This window comes from Cyprinodon variegatus, unplaced genomic scaffold, assembly GCF_000732505.1.
Source record: "Cyprinodon variegatus isolate N-32 unplaced genomic scaffold, C_variegatus-1.0 Scaffold860, whole genome shotgun sequence".
Classification (NCBI taxonomy): Eukaryota; Metazoa; Chordata; class Actinopteri; order Cyprinodontiformes; family Cyprinodontidae; genus Cyprinodon; species Cyprinodon variegatus.
The window spans coordinates 283137-302013 of NW_015151313.1; the positions used below are offsets into that span (position 1 = coordinate 283137).

Here is an 18877-nt window from a genome sequence, read left to right on the forward strand (position 1 = left end):
CGTTGTATGAAAAATAGACTTTAAACTATCTCAATGGGTGTTATCCATTAAGCATTGTACATAAAAACCTAATTCCTTTTTGGTGTTCTTTTGAAGCGTAGGGCAATCTGACCTCAACTTGTTTTTTTGTACATGAATAAAGGGATAAAAGCCCTTCGAGGTAGTTTAAAGTCTTTTTCATACAAAACTAAAGGGATGAATGCAAATATGTCTGGCTCATTTGTATTAGCAATAGATATGCTGGACTGAGGTGTGCTCATCTGAGAGAACACAGTACTAAGGCTTTCTGAGAAATTCTGTTGGTATCTTAATACATTTTGATGACAGAAAAAAGATGGAATTCTTTTTGGTAGATGGTTACACTGATCCTGGAAATCTCAAATCGCCAGAATGCTGAAGCTTCAACTTTACTTGGTTTCTATAGCTCTTCATGTTCATGGATCTGAATGTCCAAAAAAATTTTAGATCAGGGGTGCTAAAGTCCAGTCCTCAAGAGCTCCCATCTTGTAACTTACCGTAGATTCATCTCTTCTCTAACACACCTGAATCTAAAGGCTCAATCCCCTATTTTAGCTCAGCAGAGATGTGGCAACGAGCCACTCATTTGATTCTGGTGCATCAAAAAGTTACATGTTTGTGTGCATCCTGGAAAAGCACAGGTTCAGTCATTTTTGTGTAATGGGAAAGAGCTAAAAAAAAAAAAAAATTCTTGAGTTTAAAAAGGAATTCATAAGTTCATTTTAACATGTCCATTACATCTGTTTATTATTCTCCAGATGCACAGTATTTATATTGTAGAAACACTGAACACTACAGCAATTATTCTCTTTTTATACAATTTAAGGTCCACATTTGTGTGACCTCTTTTTCTATTATCTCTTGCTGCTGCTGTAACATCACAATTTCCCCATTGTGGGACAATGAAGGGGTTTTCTATTCTAAAAGGGTATTACTTATATTTGGTTACTAAAAGAGAAACTCAGTTCTTCAAATTCATAAACTGCTTTATTTACATAGCTCCAATTTATTAGAAATTATCTCAAAGTTCTTTAGAATAAAGTTCAGAGAATACAGGTAGATGGGTGGAAATGTTTATGCAATTCAGTCTTGATTTTGCATAAAAATGAGAAGCATTCTTTTACCAAACTGATAAAAAAATCTCTTTATTTATGGATGAAACAGATCATCAGTTATATGAGTGTTTAAAAATGTTACAGAAGATTTGAGAAATTATGATTAATGAAGAGATTTCTTTTTCCTTAGCCAAAAGCTAAAATGGTTCAGATGTTACCGAGACAGTTTTACTAAAGGAATTTAAGTTGTAATCTAGTAACACCAACTTCAGCCACAATCTATGCCTTGTGGATCTACCCCACACTCTAAATGGGCTTAACTTCATTTGTTTTCTCAAGGCTCTGGTTATTACTGTTGTCTTTTTTATTATAATCACTTTTCCTCTTCAATCTATTTCCCATTAATATGCTTTGATAAAAAGCAGTTAATGTCCAAAGAAAAAGAAAACAAGTCAAATATGCGCATTTTTAATAGAAAACTTTAATACAAACTATAAGAATTTTTTTTCTCCTTTAAATATAACAATATTCATGCATATAAGCAAAGAACAGTTAAAACAGCAGTGGTGATAAAAGTAAAGTTGAACAGTACAGAAAGAATTGGAAATCTTCAGTCAAAAACAGTTCCTGTGGTTCACATCTGAGATAAAACCAGATCTTCCTCTTGCTGCTTTGCTGGATTTACAGCATGAAAAGACATCAGTTATCTGTAATTACAGCAGCCTGAGCAAAGAGGAGGAACTTCTGTTAGGGAGGCTGGTTGATAAGGTGACAATAGATTTAGTTCAGCTTAAACTGATCAATGTTCTCAGAGCAGCGGGGTTCTAGTCTTTTTTAGTGTGATGAATCTGCTTGACGCTGCTGTAGGAATGCAAGGAAACGTCTCCGTTCTGATGTCCGATCACCAGCGAGTCCTCTTCCCCCCATCGAGCTAGCTGCCAGTCCTCATCCTCCGGAGCCTCCATCGTCCGAGGGGTTCCCCCGTCTCCGAGCTCCCACACGCAGACACGACCGCTCTGACTCAGGCCCACTATGCTGGAGCGGTTAATGTCTACTTCACAGATCCTGTTGGGCAAAGGAGGAGGAGGTGTGCATCACACTAATGTGTGCCAAACAAACTTATCCTCCATCTCTCTTCATCTTACCTGCCGGTCCAACTCTTCGGAGGACGCACCGCAGTAACCAAGACAGATTTTCCACTCAGAGGATTTATGCCAACTAAAGAGAACAATGCTGGCTTCAGCTTCCCCTCTGAAAGAATCTCATTTTTCTCTTGTTTCTCTTTATTTTCTAGATCCAGGGATCTCAGGAACTGATGCTGCAGCAGAACTAGCAACAATCCCTGCGCGACAATTAAAAGAAAAATACATAAAGATAATCATTCACACTTGAGGTGACAGTCATATCATGGGGTTACTTACACAGTGGGAGTAACCTCTGAGGCAGGCTGTGTTGGATAAACTGTGTTCTAGCAGCACTCTGCTCAGCAGCTGGCCAGTTTTTAAATTCCTTAAAGAAAATGACAGAAATAAAAAAATTATCACTTTTTTTCCTTTAATCCATTATGAAACTGAGAGACTCCCATCTTTGCCCATTCTTGTTTGTGAAATAGCTCAAAATATGGATGCATATCTAGTTTTTTTTATTTTGCAGACGGTGAACTTTCACCTTAGACTGAAGACCCGTAAGCCTCTGAAATTATCTGTCTTTCCAAAAACTAAGCAATGTCTTTCTCCCTGCTGCTTAAAAAAGAACAGAAACTGGAAAGAAGGAAGGAAGAAAGGACACAAGGGAAGAAGAAAGGATAAATGAAGCAAAGACACCAGCATGAACGGAAAGGGTGACACAAAGGTAAAAATGGAAAAGGGATGGCAAAAACGAAGGGGCATGAGGGGGGAAAACAGGTAGACCATAAGAAAGGAAGGAGCAACAATAGGAATGGATGTAGGATATGAAAAAAAGGAAGGAGGGTAACAAAGGAGAGAACAAAGCATGGATGAGGTAGGGAGGAGGACACATGCAAGTCATTAAGTAAATTAACTAAAAAGAAAAGGCAGACTGAGATGGAAGAAAGGGAAGAAAACAGTTAATGGGAGGGAGGATAAAGGACTGAAGTATACAAGCTTAAGAGGAAGGAAAGTAGGAGAAAGGAGGTATGACAGGATACAACAGTTAGAAGACAGAATTCATGGAAATAAGCCTAAAAATCTGAATATTTTTCCTATTTTATTTCCAGTCTGAGGAAATACTGATCAGATCCCAGTCTGTGTTTGAACTCCACCTTTTCAAATCAGGATGATGTAATGAACTATTGATCCATCAAACCCCAAAACAAACTACACTGACCATTGTGGTTATAGAGTTATGAAGGGTTTTGAGGCTTGTGCATATTTTTTTCCCTAGTTACCGTTCTTTAAAGTAATACACACTATTGAATTTAAAAATACAATTCCTCAATTTACTAACAAAGGGAGGTAAAAACAATGGGTGGGTTTTTGATCTAATCAGTAGTGCTCCCTCCCACCATCACTCACCAGATAAAAAGGTGTCCTCCCTCATCTGTACCAATGAGAGCATCAGGAAGTCCCTCTACTGGAGCGAGAGCGCTCACACAGACACCAGGAGACACAAGAGGCTGAGAACTCAGTCTGCTGAAAGACATGCTAAATTAGAATCTAATATCAGTGTATCAGCGAGAGACGGGAGACAGTCCGCCTTACCTGCTGCTGTCTGACAGCGTAAACACCTGCAGGGTGGAGCCTACAGTAGAATCGGAGGAGGTAACCACTCTGGAGTTGAACAAGCCAACCACTGCATGGATGATGCCCTCGCATATTAGCATCTGCCGGAGGCTGAAACAGGACAGCATTCTGCAAAACAAACCGCACACACAAGAGACAGTTAAACATTATTACTGAGTTCATTTATTCATGAGCTTGGCTTGACATGAAGGGCATGAAAAGAATGAGCAATAAAGCATCCAACAAATTAAAGAAGGAACTAAATCTATGCTTGTATAACCTGGATGATTTAAAGATTTTTAAATGTGAGAAATCTAGATCTGATTAAAGCAGTTATGTGCCATCATGTACAGAGGCTCATCAAACTTAGTAGCTTCATTGTTTTTAAAAAAACTTCCCTGACAGAGTTCAAGTCTTTTCTCCCTTATGTAGGGGTCGACACACCAAATCATTACAATTTACACAAAGACTTTTTAATGCAGCCAGAGTATAACCAATTCTGCCACACCACAAAGGGACGTACAATATTCTTACCTCAGCTCTCTTATCTCCAGCTGACCCAAAGATACGAACATCAGGCCTTCAGAGTCTGGGACGGGAAATATGTTTATCACAGGCTGCAACAAAAAAAGAAAATGAATCAATAAACATTCCTTACTCTCGGTTTTCTGTAGTTCCTGAAAGTGAAGAGCTGCACTGTACTATAAAAATGGGTTTAATTCATTTAAAGAAAGAAGTTATCAGTCCACAGATTAATTGTATTATCCTAATTAATTAAATAGCTGGTAATGCACTGCATACTTAAAAGAAAAATGCTAATCATGATTTTAACATAATGTATCAGGACAATCTTGGTGCCAGAGCCTGATCTTTACTGGTCCTTCAAACATCTGGTCTGGGTTTTTTCATAAGACAACCTATATTCAAGTATTAGGCCACATCGCAAAGAAAAGTCTTGACAAGTAAACTATTGAAGGATTGCAGCAGAAGGCTGCACAAAACAAAATACAAGAGCTACTCTATAACTTAGAATTACAGCTGGACGATATGAACTAAACCTATATCATGGTATATTTCTTCATTTAGGCAATACGATGCAGTTTCAAATTTGATCGAAACAAAATAAAAGCCTTGCGTTCAGGGTTAAAACTTTCAGCTAATGAAATCTCAAAGTTCATTTTCTAGGTAAAAAAAAAAATCACCAAATGGGTGATTAGAAGAGAAATGTTACAGACAAAAAATCATTTGCCCCCTCCACAAGTGCATTGAAAAAGTTAAGTGGAAGGAAAACATCTCAAAAAACCTCTCCACAACACCTTATGGAGAAAGGACATTCTTTTCAGGACCAGAATGTTGACATTATGGACAAAAAAAAAAAAAGGTGGTTTGGGAGGGGCGTGAAGGAAGCCATCTGTAGTAAGAAAGAAAAACCAACCTAAAACAGAGGGGGTGGACTCAGATTTCCGCTTTCAAAAAACCTACAATGCAGCAATTGAGTTGATCCCTTCCCGCTATCATTGCAACCTCAACCCCTTTACAGTGGAACAGAAGACCTCCCCTATTCAGCCAAGCCAACAATTCCCTTAAAGACCCCCTTTCAAAGACATGGACAGGTTTGGGGCATTGCAGGCTAACAAAGAAGCCAAACGACCCCCATTCCAAAGGGGTGGACCCTTTCTGCTGTTTCAATTTGCTATTTTTCTAAACAAAAACAAGGCTATTTTGGGCTACTGCATAAAGCCTCGAACTCAATGCCATTTCTGACATTTTGAATTGAAAAAGCTTCCTGGATGGGAAGCAAAGCGTCTTCAAACTTGAAAAAGTCCAGTGGTTTGTTTTTTTAATTTCTCTGTTTCTGTTGCACTGGAAACCGAGAAAAAAAATGGCTATATCTGATCATTCAAGCAGGGTCATGTTTGGGTCTTAATGTAGTGGTAGACCCATTACAGAATGCCAGTCCATCACAGGGAAACAGAGATAAACACAGGAAACACATGCACCCAAAACTAAGATAAAATGACAGTAACCTCTGAGATAGCAGTTCTATATTTGGGCAGTGGAAGGAAGCCATCTGGACATTTAAACTGAGAACATGCTGATTTGTAATTAGTCCCTATGCCTCCAAATCCTGATGAGAGCAGATCCAATTCGAGGAACTCGGAAGCAGGAAACATAAAACCTAATAGATCTAGAAAAGCAATCTGAGAGTGCAAATCTCCATCAAGCAGCAAAATTTGCCCCAAATTGTGACATATTCTGGATAATTACCAAATTTAAATGATTGTTCCTTAGCATGAGGCGCAAATCTGGTAAATGATTTCCTGACAGAGGATCGGTGGGTCTCTGCAGCCTCTGGTGTCAGTTCTGCTCTAACCTTCTTCATTCACTCTGCTTTCTTGTTTTATCCGCAGATCAAGACTTCAAATGCATGGCTCCCTTTTCTGGTGTTTTTCTCTTCAGTATTACACTTTCTGACTTTTGAGTCTGATGCAAAAGCTGTCAATAGTCACTGCTGCTACCCTCTGGTTTAGGGGAGAACTGCTCGTTCCAACAAATAAATAAAAATAAATCCTGTATCTGGTTTATGGTCTGGATCATCACCAAAATGCATCAGACTGTTCCTTGGCATGCAGTGCACCTCTGTTAAAAATGTTGTAATTAAAATTTGTTCACAACTTTTAAATTAATCCTGCTAATAGACAGACAAATGAACATAACTAAAAAAAAGCTCCTCTGTGGAGGTATTCAGTCACCTCACTAAAGGTCCAGGTGTGTCTGAGGCTCCAGTCAGACTCTGAGGTTTGGCTCCACAGGCATACCGCCCATTTTCCTGCGGCTGCAACAGACAAAGCACCACCTTGACCTGAAACACAGCACGCATCCACCAGAGAGCCGCCAGCCGGTGCCTGAAAGGCAGAAAGTAAGGCAGATGTTTACCCCAGGAAAGAGAACTGAAGAGATAATAAACACAGTGAAGGTAACTGCTGCTCACAATACAAGAACTGAGGAAAAACAAGTTTCTACCTCCAGTGTGTGTGTGCACCTCAGCAGCCATTTATCTGCAGTTTCCTCTTTAGTCATTCCCTTCTCCACAGCTGAGCTCTGGAGCTGGATACTGGATGCAGTCGGACAGGCGGCGGGTTCTCCTCTCTTATCCTGATCGCTTAAAGCTGGAGAAGGAACACTGGGAGGGAGGGAGGTGATGAAGGAGATAGGAGAGAGATCAGGAGGAGACAGTTCCTGAGTGGAAGGGCTATGAGGTGGAGGCGGGTAGAGAGCAGGAGCAGAGGGCGAGGAAGTTAGCTGGGCGGGATTAGGGGTGATTCCCAAGGAGGGCAGGACTGGGATGGATGCTGGAGTGGATGAGGGGATGTAAGGGGGTGTAAAGGAGGATACCACTGACTCCAGAGGAGACTTAAACACAAATTGAGAGTCTGTATTTTTCATCTTTGTGTCTTTGGAAAGGTTTGTTTTAGGTTCTTCATAATCTCCTGAAGAATACTGAAGGTTTAAGCCATTTACAGGAAGCTTTGCTGTAGCCTTAGAGCATACTGGGGAATCTGTAAAGGTTGTAGGAGCCTCCTCTGCTGTTTTACTTTCACTGAAACAAAAGGACCGTTGCTCAGCGACAGAACAATCTTCAAACTGAGGATCTGTCGGTATGGGATCATGTAAACGAATATGCTTTCCAGCAGGCTGCTCCACTTTTGACTCATCTGAGTGAGCATTTTCTTTGCACACGCTCCTTCCCACCACATCCTGATGAGCTTCCAGGTCAACGCAGTTTATAGAATTAGCAGTACGGCTAGAGAATGTGCAGCTCTGAGTCCCAGTGTCACGTTCTTCCAGCTCACAGCTTCCAGTGATGCCTTGCACCTCTAAAATGGCTTTGCTCGAATCTTTAAGTTTGTCTACGTCAAGCTTCATATTAGTTCCTGAAACATCTGGATCACATAGTTCTTCAGTTACGCTCTTATTACTCAAATTATCGGTGAGCTTGCATTCTGTCTGCTCGCTCTCGTTCGGACAGGGCCAGTTTGAGATCAAAGGCGTGAGACTGAGCGGGAGGCGACAGGGCGTCGGTGGACAGATGGCGCTGTAGAGGCAGTTAGAGCGTCGCCGTGTGTTGTGCGATGGGGTGGAGAACTGTTCGTGGCCTGATTCCATGGCAACCTGACGGAGCTTGTGCAGCTTCAGGGAGGCAAACTGGTCATCAGGGAGGTGGAAATCTTGCAGGATGTCTAAGTTCTTCAAACTGCGGATCAGAGAGGGAAGAGAAGGCGGGGGTGTTTGAGGCAACGAAGAGACGGGGGGCAGGAGAAGAGACGCCCAGTCTGATGTGCCTGCAGGATACAAATAAAAAAGGTTTATAATATTAAGCAATTGCAAAACAAACAAAAAAACAACAACATAGCAGTAGCTTATATTTAAAGATTTCAGGTATTCATGATTGGATTGAAATCTTTTTGACACTGCGCAACACTAGAGAAGCTTTGTTCCTTAATACTACCCTTTAGTTTGAGGTTTCTCTTCAATATAACAAAAAATATGATTATTTTTTATATCTTTTTGTAATGAGCATTCAATAATGTCATAAACAAACAAGAGATATGTTAAGTCCCATCGCCAACAGAGGGTGTTACTGTCATTTAAAAACAAACCCGTTCTAAGATTTAGCAGACCTACTGGTCCCATGTGAGATGTTCAAAGGGCTGCAAACATTTCCAAATCCAGTTTAGAAGTGAAATATGGAAAAAAAAGAGTAAATTTGTTGCACTTTTATTTTATTGTCAGGATGTTTTGCTTTCTCTTGCGTTCTCACACCCTGAATGCATCAAAGACGTGTCTCAACATTTACAAAATACAGCTTTCTTTTAAATAGCTTCCTGCATTTTTTTTTTTTTTTTGCTTAATTTCTAAAAAAAAAAAAGACCTATTTCTTAAAATACAAAGTGGAAAGCAAAGAGTGATTACTTTTCGGTGTAGTTGTTTTGCAAAGCTGTGCAGATGTGAGCTCAGGTATTAACAGGAAAACTGTTAGCTTTGCATTCTACAAATCTGCCACAGTCCCTTGAAATATTCATCCTAAAAAGGCCTAGTCAAAGTCCAGACCTAAATAAAACTACAGATCTCTCTCTATTTTAGATGCAACCCCAAGGGCCGTGGGATAGATGGAAGTGCATCATCAAGGAAGTTCTGTTAACTTTAAAAACAGGCAGTATCGTGTGTAACTATGCCACATTTGTCTGAATTTTATTGGTAATAAATTAATAAATAAATGAATGAACGACTAAATAAATACATAAATAAATAAATGTAATTCTGTACAGTGAAGCAATACTTAGTGCTCGTATTTTAAAATCCCAACCAAATAGGTTGTAGCTTTTGGCTGTAATGTTTAAAAATGCACAACGATTAAAGGGGTGTGAATATTTTTGCAATGCACTTCAAAAGAAAGTTGTTTAAAAAAACTGTCTGCCTTTTTTTGCATCTAGAAAGTTCAATAAGACTGAAAGAACCAGTAGGTTATATTGATTTAATCTCTGTAAAAAAGCACCAGCCTATAGAACAGTCACTGTAATGTGTGAATCTAAGGGTTACCTGTGTTCATCTGTTGGCTTCTGCTGGTGCTGCACTTCAGGAAGATGGGATAGACTTTCTCCTGGGCGTTAGCAGCATTATTGGTTGGAGCTCCACTGACTACAGCAGGTTGGGCTGGAAAGCTGTGGGTGGAGGACTGCTGGGGTCCAGATGTCTCTTGATCTTCTGGTAATGGTGTTGCAGAGGCATGTGTCTCATCAGCCTGATGGATAGACTGAGTAGAAGGTATAGCGGTAATGGGGGTTTGTTTACATCCGGGTGGTCTCAAAGACCTCCCCCTGCCTCTACCTCTGCCTTTCCTTCTTCCTCTGGGTGGACGGAGGCTGGGGACTGGAGGTGGAAAGGGACCTTCTGGAATGTCAGAGCTGGAAGTGTCAATGGAGCTCTGGCTACAGTCTTCACAGGGATTAGCAGTAGATGGTTTAAGAGGCTCTAGAGACGTGGACGGAGTTGTCGAAGAGGATGAATCCGTCTGAGTGTTTCGGTCGCGTTGCTGGGAGTCCCTGTGGGTTCCCCTGCTGCGGCCTCGACTCCTGCGGTGGCGCCCTGCACTGAGCCGAGACTGGATGACCGCCTGCACATCGGGCTGGCTCTGGGAAAGCGCCATACGCCTTGTGGTTCGAATGTAGTACTCCACAGGGAAAAGTAGTCCTTCAACTAACGTGCAGGAGTCTAGGAGGCTGGCAGCTTTTTCATTGGCTGTGGTTTGATTCTTTTCTACTTTGTTTTCAACAATCTCCTCCTGTTTTTCAATTCCTGTCACCTGGGCAGCATTTTGTTTAGTGTTTTCTTGTTTCTTCTCTTCACATCCTACTGGATCACTCTCCTTGCTTTGCCTAATACCATCTTCTCTTAACTCACTATCCATCAAACTGTTTTCTCTAACATCTTGCCCTTCATCTGTGGTTAAAGCAGGTTTACCAAATTTCAGATGAACATCCTGATCAGTCTCCTCTCCTCTGTCATCCTGGGGTCTTTGGTTCTCCTTTACCATTTTGTCTCCAGATTCAGTGCTTTCTTGTGTGCTCCAATGTGTGAGTAGCAAAGAAGGCGACTCGGAAAACTGCTCTTCACTTTCATTGACAACATTTTCTTTAATTTCTGTGTTTTCAATCCCTTCAGCTTGCTCCTGTCTGCTGTCGAGAGCGTCAGCACTCCTCCTTTCCCAGCGTAAGCGGCTACGTTTTGAGCGCAGCCGCAAGGCCGGGCTGGGTCTGTGGCTTCTAGCGATGTCATTGCTGGGATCTGGGGTTTGTGGGTATGCAGAGTCTCCAGGGAGCGAGAATTGTATCACCGGTTTCCTCCTGGATGCATCAGAATCTACTGCATCTGCTAAAGCATCAGATAATTACTCAAAAAATCATGTATACAGTTTCAGCTGTGATTCTGGTGAAATTACAATTAAGTACAATGAGGTATTAGGTCACATTAAGTCAGACTTACCCTGATACTGTTGTGAGTCAGGGATGCTTGCCTTGTTGAGAATAAACGAGGAGGGACTGATGAGAGAGTTGGATGTAACCACTGGCTCTCTCTGCTCTTGGTGCTTGTGGAGAGAAATCCTACTTTTCACATGCCTTCTCACTGCATCCAAACGCTCGGCACGCTGTGCAGGAATCAACATGTGGATATTATGTTAAAAAAAAAGAAAAAGTCCCTATTGCTTGTGATAAACCAGCAATGTGGCTGATAGGTATCATTTCTTCTCCCATTCTTCACCTTTAAATTGTGACTTTTATTTTTATTTTAACTGTTAGAGAGAAGTTCTCAAACTATCTTTATGAATTAATTTAATTAGATAGATAGATAGATAGATAGATAGATAGATAGATAGATAGATAGATAGATAGATAGATAGATTTGCCCGACAGCAAAGATAAACACTTCCCCATTACTGCAGCACACCTCCTGATGAACTTCTCTATCCTACTCCTGTCCAAAATTTATTGATTTTGTGTGTGAATAGACTACAGACCTGATCCACTTAGAAAACTAATAATTGTAAACATTTGTATGCATCTCAAATCACCAAATCAGATCAAAAACTATGGATCACAAAACGTCATGTGTCCCATTTATTTCCAGCTCCTTTACGCTCATACTACTACAGAAAGTCCAGTACAACTTGTTGCCTTATACAGTAATAAATGTTCACTGCTATATGATTTCATTTCAGTATAAAGCAGTTGTTCAGTGAAAGCCTCAGAGGTGGGTTAGAGAACATTACTGAATAAAAAGCATTAGGAAGACCGATAAGCATCCAAGAAAGGGCAGGGGTTAGGGTTTAAGTTTAAATTGGTGTTAGATTACAAACAGTTATTCCCAATTAGGCTGAAAAAAATCAGATTAGGCTGCTCAGTGCCCCTTGCAGCAAGAAGGTTGCAGGTTCGATTCCCGGCCTGGGGTCTTTCTGCATGGAGTTTGCATGTTCTCCCTGAGCATGTGTGGGTTCTCTCCGGGTACTCCGGCTTCCCCCCACAGCCCAAAAACATGACTGTTAGGTGAATTAGCTTCTCTAAATTCTCCTTAGGTGTGAGTGTGTGCGTGAATGGTTGTTTGTCCTGTTTGTCTCTGTGTTGCCCTGTGATGGACTGGCGACCTGTCCAGGGTGTACCCTGCATCTCGCCTGTAGAGACCCCACTTGGGATTAAGCATGTCAGAAAATGGATGGATGGATGGATGGATGGATGGATGGATGGATGGATGGATGGATGGATGGATGGATGGACAATCAGATTAATCGTGATTAAACTAGAATTGAAATAATCGTCATCTTATTTAGTAATTGACGAACCATTAACTGGAGTATAGAGCCTGTCAAAGATAATTTTTGCTGACAGATCAACCTATATAGAGCAGTAGTTACATCAGAATTCATAGCAGACATTTGTAAACATTTTTCATTTATGATAAAAATCTTTTTCATTTGTCAATATGCTCTATCCAGAAAAATGTTAGTTTCACCTGATTTAATTTCATAAAAAGTCTTCTTCAAGGAACTTTAGCGATGCGATTATTAATCGAAAAAAGAAATCGTCAGCTTAATCGATTTGCAAAATAATGGTTATTTGCAGCTCTAATCCCAACTCTTTAACATCTAATATATCTCTGTTAAGTCATCACCAAAAACTGAAAAATCACATCTGACATCCTATAAGAACTTTGCCCCAAGCTGTGCTACTTATCTCCTCCTGATCTCTCCTAGATTCCTTCCAAAGGTGCAGAGAAAGTGTCTCACCTTCAGTCTCTGAGCGGTCTTCAGATATTCCCTTTGTAGCTGCTCCAGTTTCCTACGAAGCTGAGTCGGAATAAGATGAATGAGTAACGCTGCGGTATCCACTATAGGAAATATAGAAATCAATAAAGAACTTACCTTCTCCTTGTCATCACAGTGCAGCGTAGTCTTAAGCTGTTCCTCACTGTGCAAAAAATCACTAACATTGTCCTCCATTCTGCTCAGCCAACACACGGCTTACATATCAGCAAATGACGCTGAGTTGTCACATCTTAGTTTAGCTTAGAAACATGTTCTGATTGATCTTTTCTATGGTGTTAGCATAAAGCTAACGGTAAAGTGTTACTTTCATTACGAACATTAACTTTAACATGTAACAACAAAAGTTAAAAATGGCTACAGTCAAAAGAAGCGTAACGAGAGGTTTTTCTTTGATGTCATGTCAAAATTAAGAGTTTAAGCTCGACCCCTCCTTTAGCATGTTGATAAGTTACTTTACTGATCGATTTTTCCGGTATTGATTAACTTCTAATTCCCCGCGACTCCGGCAGGTATGAGCAATGGAACCCAGATGACTCGATCGACGATTATGCGAAACCAGACATGTATAGATTATATTATGGTTCTGCACTTATTTGATGAGAATTAGTGCCCCATTGTTTGTATTTTTTTTCTTCTGTTTTTTCCCCTTCTGTTAAACATCTGTCATTTTATTTTCTCTCATTTTATCATTTTATGTGTGCCTTGAACACATAGCAACTCGATTTATTCTTTGTTTATACATGCCTAATGCGTCTGTACATATTGTTTAAAAGCTTTAAAAAAAATTACAATAAAAAATGATATACAGTGCCGCCATCTTGGTGCGGTCGACCGCTCCACTCAGTGTATTTCCTTATGACTGGATCAAATGATCCAGATTGATATTTCCAATACATTATTACTTGAAAAGGAAAGGGGATTTAGAGTATTTAGCAATTTAGGTATGGATAGATGGAAATGAGAGTCATACATGTTGTTTACAATTCTTAAAAAAAAAAAAAAAAGAAACTTGAGATGGATATGAAACGTAACATTAGGCGTAGGGTGTGAAGATTTTAATGCTCAATTGTTCTTTGTTGGGAAGAGAAGAAGCAGATTATCGTGGTAGATCTATTAGAATATTTATTTAGAAAATTAAAATCTTATGTTTGAATAATGAAAAAAAGTCAATAATTGATATCAACTCGGGTACCTCTTTTGAAGCAGATTTCATAAAAGAAACACATGCAAAGAAGAAGTAAGGATGTACTTATGTTGAAAATATTCATAATGTAAAAGGTGTTCAACGTGAAAAGTCTGCAGCTCTAAAAACAAATTGTTAACAGCAACGTATTAACGCTCTCTAGTGGCCAGAGGTGGAACTGTGACTCTTATAATGCAGGATTTCCACACTTCATTTTCCTCAAGGAAATATGATTCAATCAGTCATAAATATCTCAGGTTGCAATTACAGACTTAAATAATCTATCTAGGTCGAAATAATGATGAATGATATAAGTGATTATTTGTGTACTAAATTACAGAAGCTGTCATTCACTATCAGTGTCTAAATCTGTAGTCTGTTGGCTCTGAATCACTGGGGGTATCGAAGCAAAAGATTACATGATAGTTTCCTTTCAGTTCCTTCCAAGAAAAACACATGTAACAATGCTTAAACAAACCTGATGCACACACACACATTTGCACACAATTTTGCTTCAACTATTAAAACATTGATTTCTAAACATTTCTAAACTTCTCTTAGCTTTGGGAAATATGACATTGAACCTGTCATTATTCACATTCCTTAATCTTTTTATCCACAGTTCAACTTTATTTTCAACACTATATTTCAACTTTATCCATAACAGTATTTTAACTTAAATTACCAGCATTTTGATTTTATTGACTTGGTGAGGAAGAGGGAAATCATGTTTTTTTTTTAAAGAACATATTGAAAAAATATATTCTATCCTTTATTTGGTGAAGGGACATTTGAATGCTTCCAACTACCCCAATAACCCCCAAAATAGACGAGTAGATATCACCTAAAGTCTTAAAATGTGAGATATCAACTAAAATGTTGAGTTCTCTGATACTTGTAGATCTGTGGAATTAAACTTTTATTCTTCTTGTGGATTGAAGACAAGGAAACACCACAAAAATGTGGGAGGTCGATGGGAGTCAACACATGGTCCTCACTACATATAGCAAGATGAGAGAGTGTGTTTGTGTATGTTGTGAAGGTGTATCTTAATTACTCTATGATGCTCAATTCCAATTTGTTTCTGAGTTTTTAGAGCTTTCCTGGCTGCAGTTCAGCCTTTCAGTCACAGTCTGGATTTACACTCCCATAGCTGTATGAAAGGTAGAGAAACAGCCCTTTTTATCAAAGGAGAAGGATGACATCCTGCAGAGATTCTGATTAATTTGATGGACATTTTAGCTGTATGGTAATGGTTTAAACATTAAATCCAAATTTGTTTCCTTTTAGCGTTAAAATGAAATGCAGCACAAATAACTTGTCATTGCTGTGTCATATTAGCAATCTATGGTTGAGGTTTTATTGAGAAAAATGATTGAATCTGGTGAAAATGGTGATGGTCGGAATTCTATGAATCCATATTAAAAATGCTTCTAATCACATGGAGCATAACTGGCATTTGCTCTCCAAAAGGAGTGTTCAAATTTGAATCGGTCTTTTTGTTTATGATACTGTTATTTGCTGAGTTTTTTTTATTTCGCCACATATTTTTCTATCGTTTCATTTTAATTGAGGTTCATATTCATTTAGGTTTAGTGTTTTCAGGTAATCTTAAAATCATTTTACTTTCAAATATTTAAAGAAATAAATTTATTTTAGAATAGGCCTATATTGTCTTTCAGTCTTTCTTTAAATTTTCAGGTAAATGTGGTTTATTTAAAATAAGATATCTTTCTTCAAAAATATTGTTATTTAATTACTTGAGTTGTGATAATCACATTGATTTATGTTGTCGTATAGAAACTTGGCTGCAGCAAGAGGATTATGTGAGCATAAATGAGGAAACTCCTTCCAGTTATTTAAATTTTCACATACCCAGAAATTCTGGGTTTATCTCTTGAAGCTGAAGCAGAATTGGAGGTAACTATAGAATCTAAACTGCTTAAACTGTTGAGTGTTGACCTTTCAGGGTTAGCAAAATTATTATCTTCATCTAAGCATTTAATTATTTTTTTCATTATCAGTGTATGTGCTTGTTAAATCCTAATAAAACATGCCTGTTACATTTTTAGGGTAATGTTTTCCCCAACCACTTTATCTTTTTAGGACAAGATTTGAAAATGAAATGGGAGCGTACAGGCAGAGTGAATCATTCTTAACAGGGAGCTTTGTTACTGTGCATTCAGATTTTCCTTGAGCTAGAACTCAGTGTATTACATTATCTAGATATGTTTTAACCCAGTGAAGTCTCCTAATTTTCAAACATGTTTATAATATTTTGATGTGAGATGTGGCAGGGTGTGACACTAAAGATGTATAAAATGCTTCTTTTCACCATTATTTGGAGGCTGCTGCTGAATTTCTGACGAAGCGAGCATGATGTTTCCATCCTGTTTGTGCTACCTATATGGTCTGAGTAAGATTACCATTCTGTAAAAACTGTTATCATGTTTTCTATTCTTTAATACAAAAACCTTATAAACTGTTATCTGAAGTGTTTGTTCTTACTGATCTCCTCTCAGGAAAGAATCAGGGAGATAAAGCTTAAAGATGTAAACACAGAACTTTCCTTTCCAAAAGGGAGTTTCCACCCTTACCTGAAAGTAGTATCACTCGTGGAGAGCTGCTGATAGACCAACCCTACAGCTGCACATACAGAGTTGAGGAGATTCCTTTTTAACAAATATCTCCAGTGCTTTTAGCTGTGATTTAAAGTGTTTCTTCCCAGTGATCTTTTCTCAAGGAAGAATCTGGGAGAGAAAACTTAAAGATGTAAACATAGAGCTTTTCTTTACACCTTCAACTTGTATGTTATATCCAGTGTCACTCAGGTTATTTAGTGAAGTATTCCCTCTGATTTCCAACTCAATTTTAGATGTGATTAATCTATCCCTGTTACAGGGATATGTACCTCCAGCTTTTAAGGTAGCCATTATTAAACCTTTAATTAACAAACAGTCATACACACTCCGCTTTGTTTAAAAAAATATATATATATATATAAAAAATATAACCGCGGATGTCTGGGGAACAGTGATTCGCCTATATGTTATGAATGCTGGCGTACCATAAATGATAAATTATGAACAGTTTAGTTTGTGCCTTCAAGTCGTTTCCCATAGGAAGACGTTACTTGGATATAACCTAACGGAATATCTTCAGAAAAGCTCCAAATGACACAAAACTCATATGGGTGAGTAGAATATGATGTAATAACGTAAAATCAAGGGCCCAATGTAAAAAACAAAAGGCGTTCCCCTTTAACTTTCTGCTTCTCTGTTTTGTCTGAATTCAGAAAAAACATAAGTTATTGTCTTTGGACCAGAGTCCAAACTGTTACTTCAAGGCTGGACGATTGTAATTCTTTACTATCAGGAAGACCCCAAACTGTAGTTAAAAGCCTTCAGCTGATCCAAAATGCTGCAGCCAGAGTTCTGATGAAAATTAAAAAGAGAGATCATATCTCTCCTATCCTGGCTTCTCTTCATTGGTTTCCTGTTAAATCCAGAATAGAATTTAAAATCCTTCTTCTCACATATAAAGCCTTAAATGGCCAAGCTCCATCTTATATCAGAGATCTGATTGTTCCTTATGTTCCTAACAGAGCACTTCACTCTCAATCTGCAGGTTTACTAGTGGTTCCTAGAATTTCTGAACGTAGAATGGGAGGCAGATCTTTTAGTTATCAGGCTCCTCTCCTGTCTACTTTTAAAGCAATATGGTTTATCAAGGTAATAATTTCTTTCTTGACTTTAGTTCTTGACTTGCTCTCTTCATGCCTGATGTATATTGTGGGATTTTGTGTCCACCATGTAAGAGTTGTTCCCATATATCACTATGGTTTCAGTGGAGTAGAACTCTGGCTTCCTCTGATTCCAGCAGCTCTGACGAGCCTGTCCCAAAGGCTTACTGTATACCAATCATCGGCATCATCGCTCAGAGGTCAAGAAGTTCACTTTCTGAGGCAGATTGACTAATATGACTTTCTTGTTGAGGTGGACAATAAGGCAACTGCCTAAACCTTTACATTTTTCTCTCTTAAAAAAAAAAGCTCAAAAGTTCACTTTTAAGTGTGTCTCACAAAATATAAAGTACTATAATACTGAAGAAAGAAAAACCTTTTTAATTGCACAAATGAAAACATGATCAAAGAATTACTCAAAAATAGGCTGAGCAAAGTTTTGAAGTTTCTTAGTGACAGTTATTAACAAAACCACTGCAGTGTCAGACAAAATCTGAATCTAGATGAATAATTTCAGAGTTTCACAGTAAAACTGATGAATAATTATCCAGCTCATGGCAGCATGTAACCTGCATGATGCTGAACCGTTTGGAAAATGAAAAAAAAGCCGGAATCTTAGAGGCCCACACCATTTCCCTGTCATTCATTTCCATAGCTTCCTTCATTTATTCCTATCTTGATTATATTTAATCAATTATCTCATTAGCCTTTTTTTTTTCCAATATCCCTTCTGGGACACTTTTTTTTTCATTTAAATCTGGTGTAGTCTGGCATTCTTTCCCACAGCTGTCAGGCTCCTGAATGCCTCCTGACACAACTACTGTATAAGGACTGTTTCCCCCCACACAATAATAACATATGGACTGTCCTCACACTCACACACATACCATGGACTGTTCCCCTCACACACATACACAATCTGAATATAATCTGTAAATCTTATCTGCCATTATTTATTTATCTTGTATAATAAACCCGCTAATACATATATAATCCTTTTCCTAACATTCCTGTATATTCTGTATAATCTGTGCATGTAGCTCCCATATTCATATTCATATCTATATTTATATTTATAAACAACTTTTTACAGTCCCTAGCTATTACTCTTTGCTTGTACATACACCTGTAATAATATTTATATCCTGTATAGCACTTCTGGATAGATGCAAACCACATTTCGTTGCTTTGTACTCATGACTTGTGCAATGACAATAAAGTTGAATTCTATTCTATTCTATTCTATTCTAAATTTCTAAA

At 38.6% G+C, this 18877-nt stretch overlaps 1 protein-coding gene across 3 annotated transcripts; it reads right to left on the reverse strand.

Annotated features, from left to right (window-relative positions):
- Positions 1-1217: 1217 nt before the first annotated feature.
- palb2 (partner and localizer of BRCA2) lies at positions 1218-13165 on the reverse strand. 3 transcript variants are annotated; one of them, XM_015397403.1, is made up of 12 exons: positions 12789-13165; positions 12654-12713; positions 10859-11021; positions 9416-10747; positions 6839-8157; positions 6568-6720; positions 4349-4431; positions 3794-3943; positions 3608-3721; positions 2495-2582; positions 2219-2415; positions 1218-2138 (listed from the first exon to the last, which is right to left on the reverse strand). In XM_015397403.1, the coding sequence occupies exons 1-12, from the start codon at positions 12864-12866 to the stop codon at positions 1898-1900; spliced, it is 3978 nt and encodes a 1325-aa protein (XP_015252889.1). In that variant the 5' UTR covers positions 12867-13165; the 3' UTR covers positions 1218-1897. The 3 variants fall into 3 exon arrangements, with proteins under 3 accessions (XP_015252889.1, XP_015252888.1, XP_015252887.1); XM_015397402.1 differs by having other exon boundaries at positions 1219-2138; positions 3608-3724; positions 9416-10744; XM_015397401.1 differs by having other exon boundaries at positions 1219-2138; positions 3608-3724.
- Positions 13166-18877: the final 5712 nt, after the last annotated feature.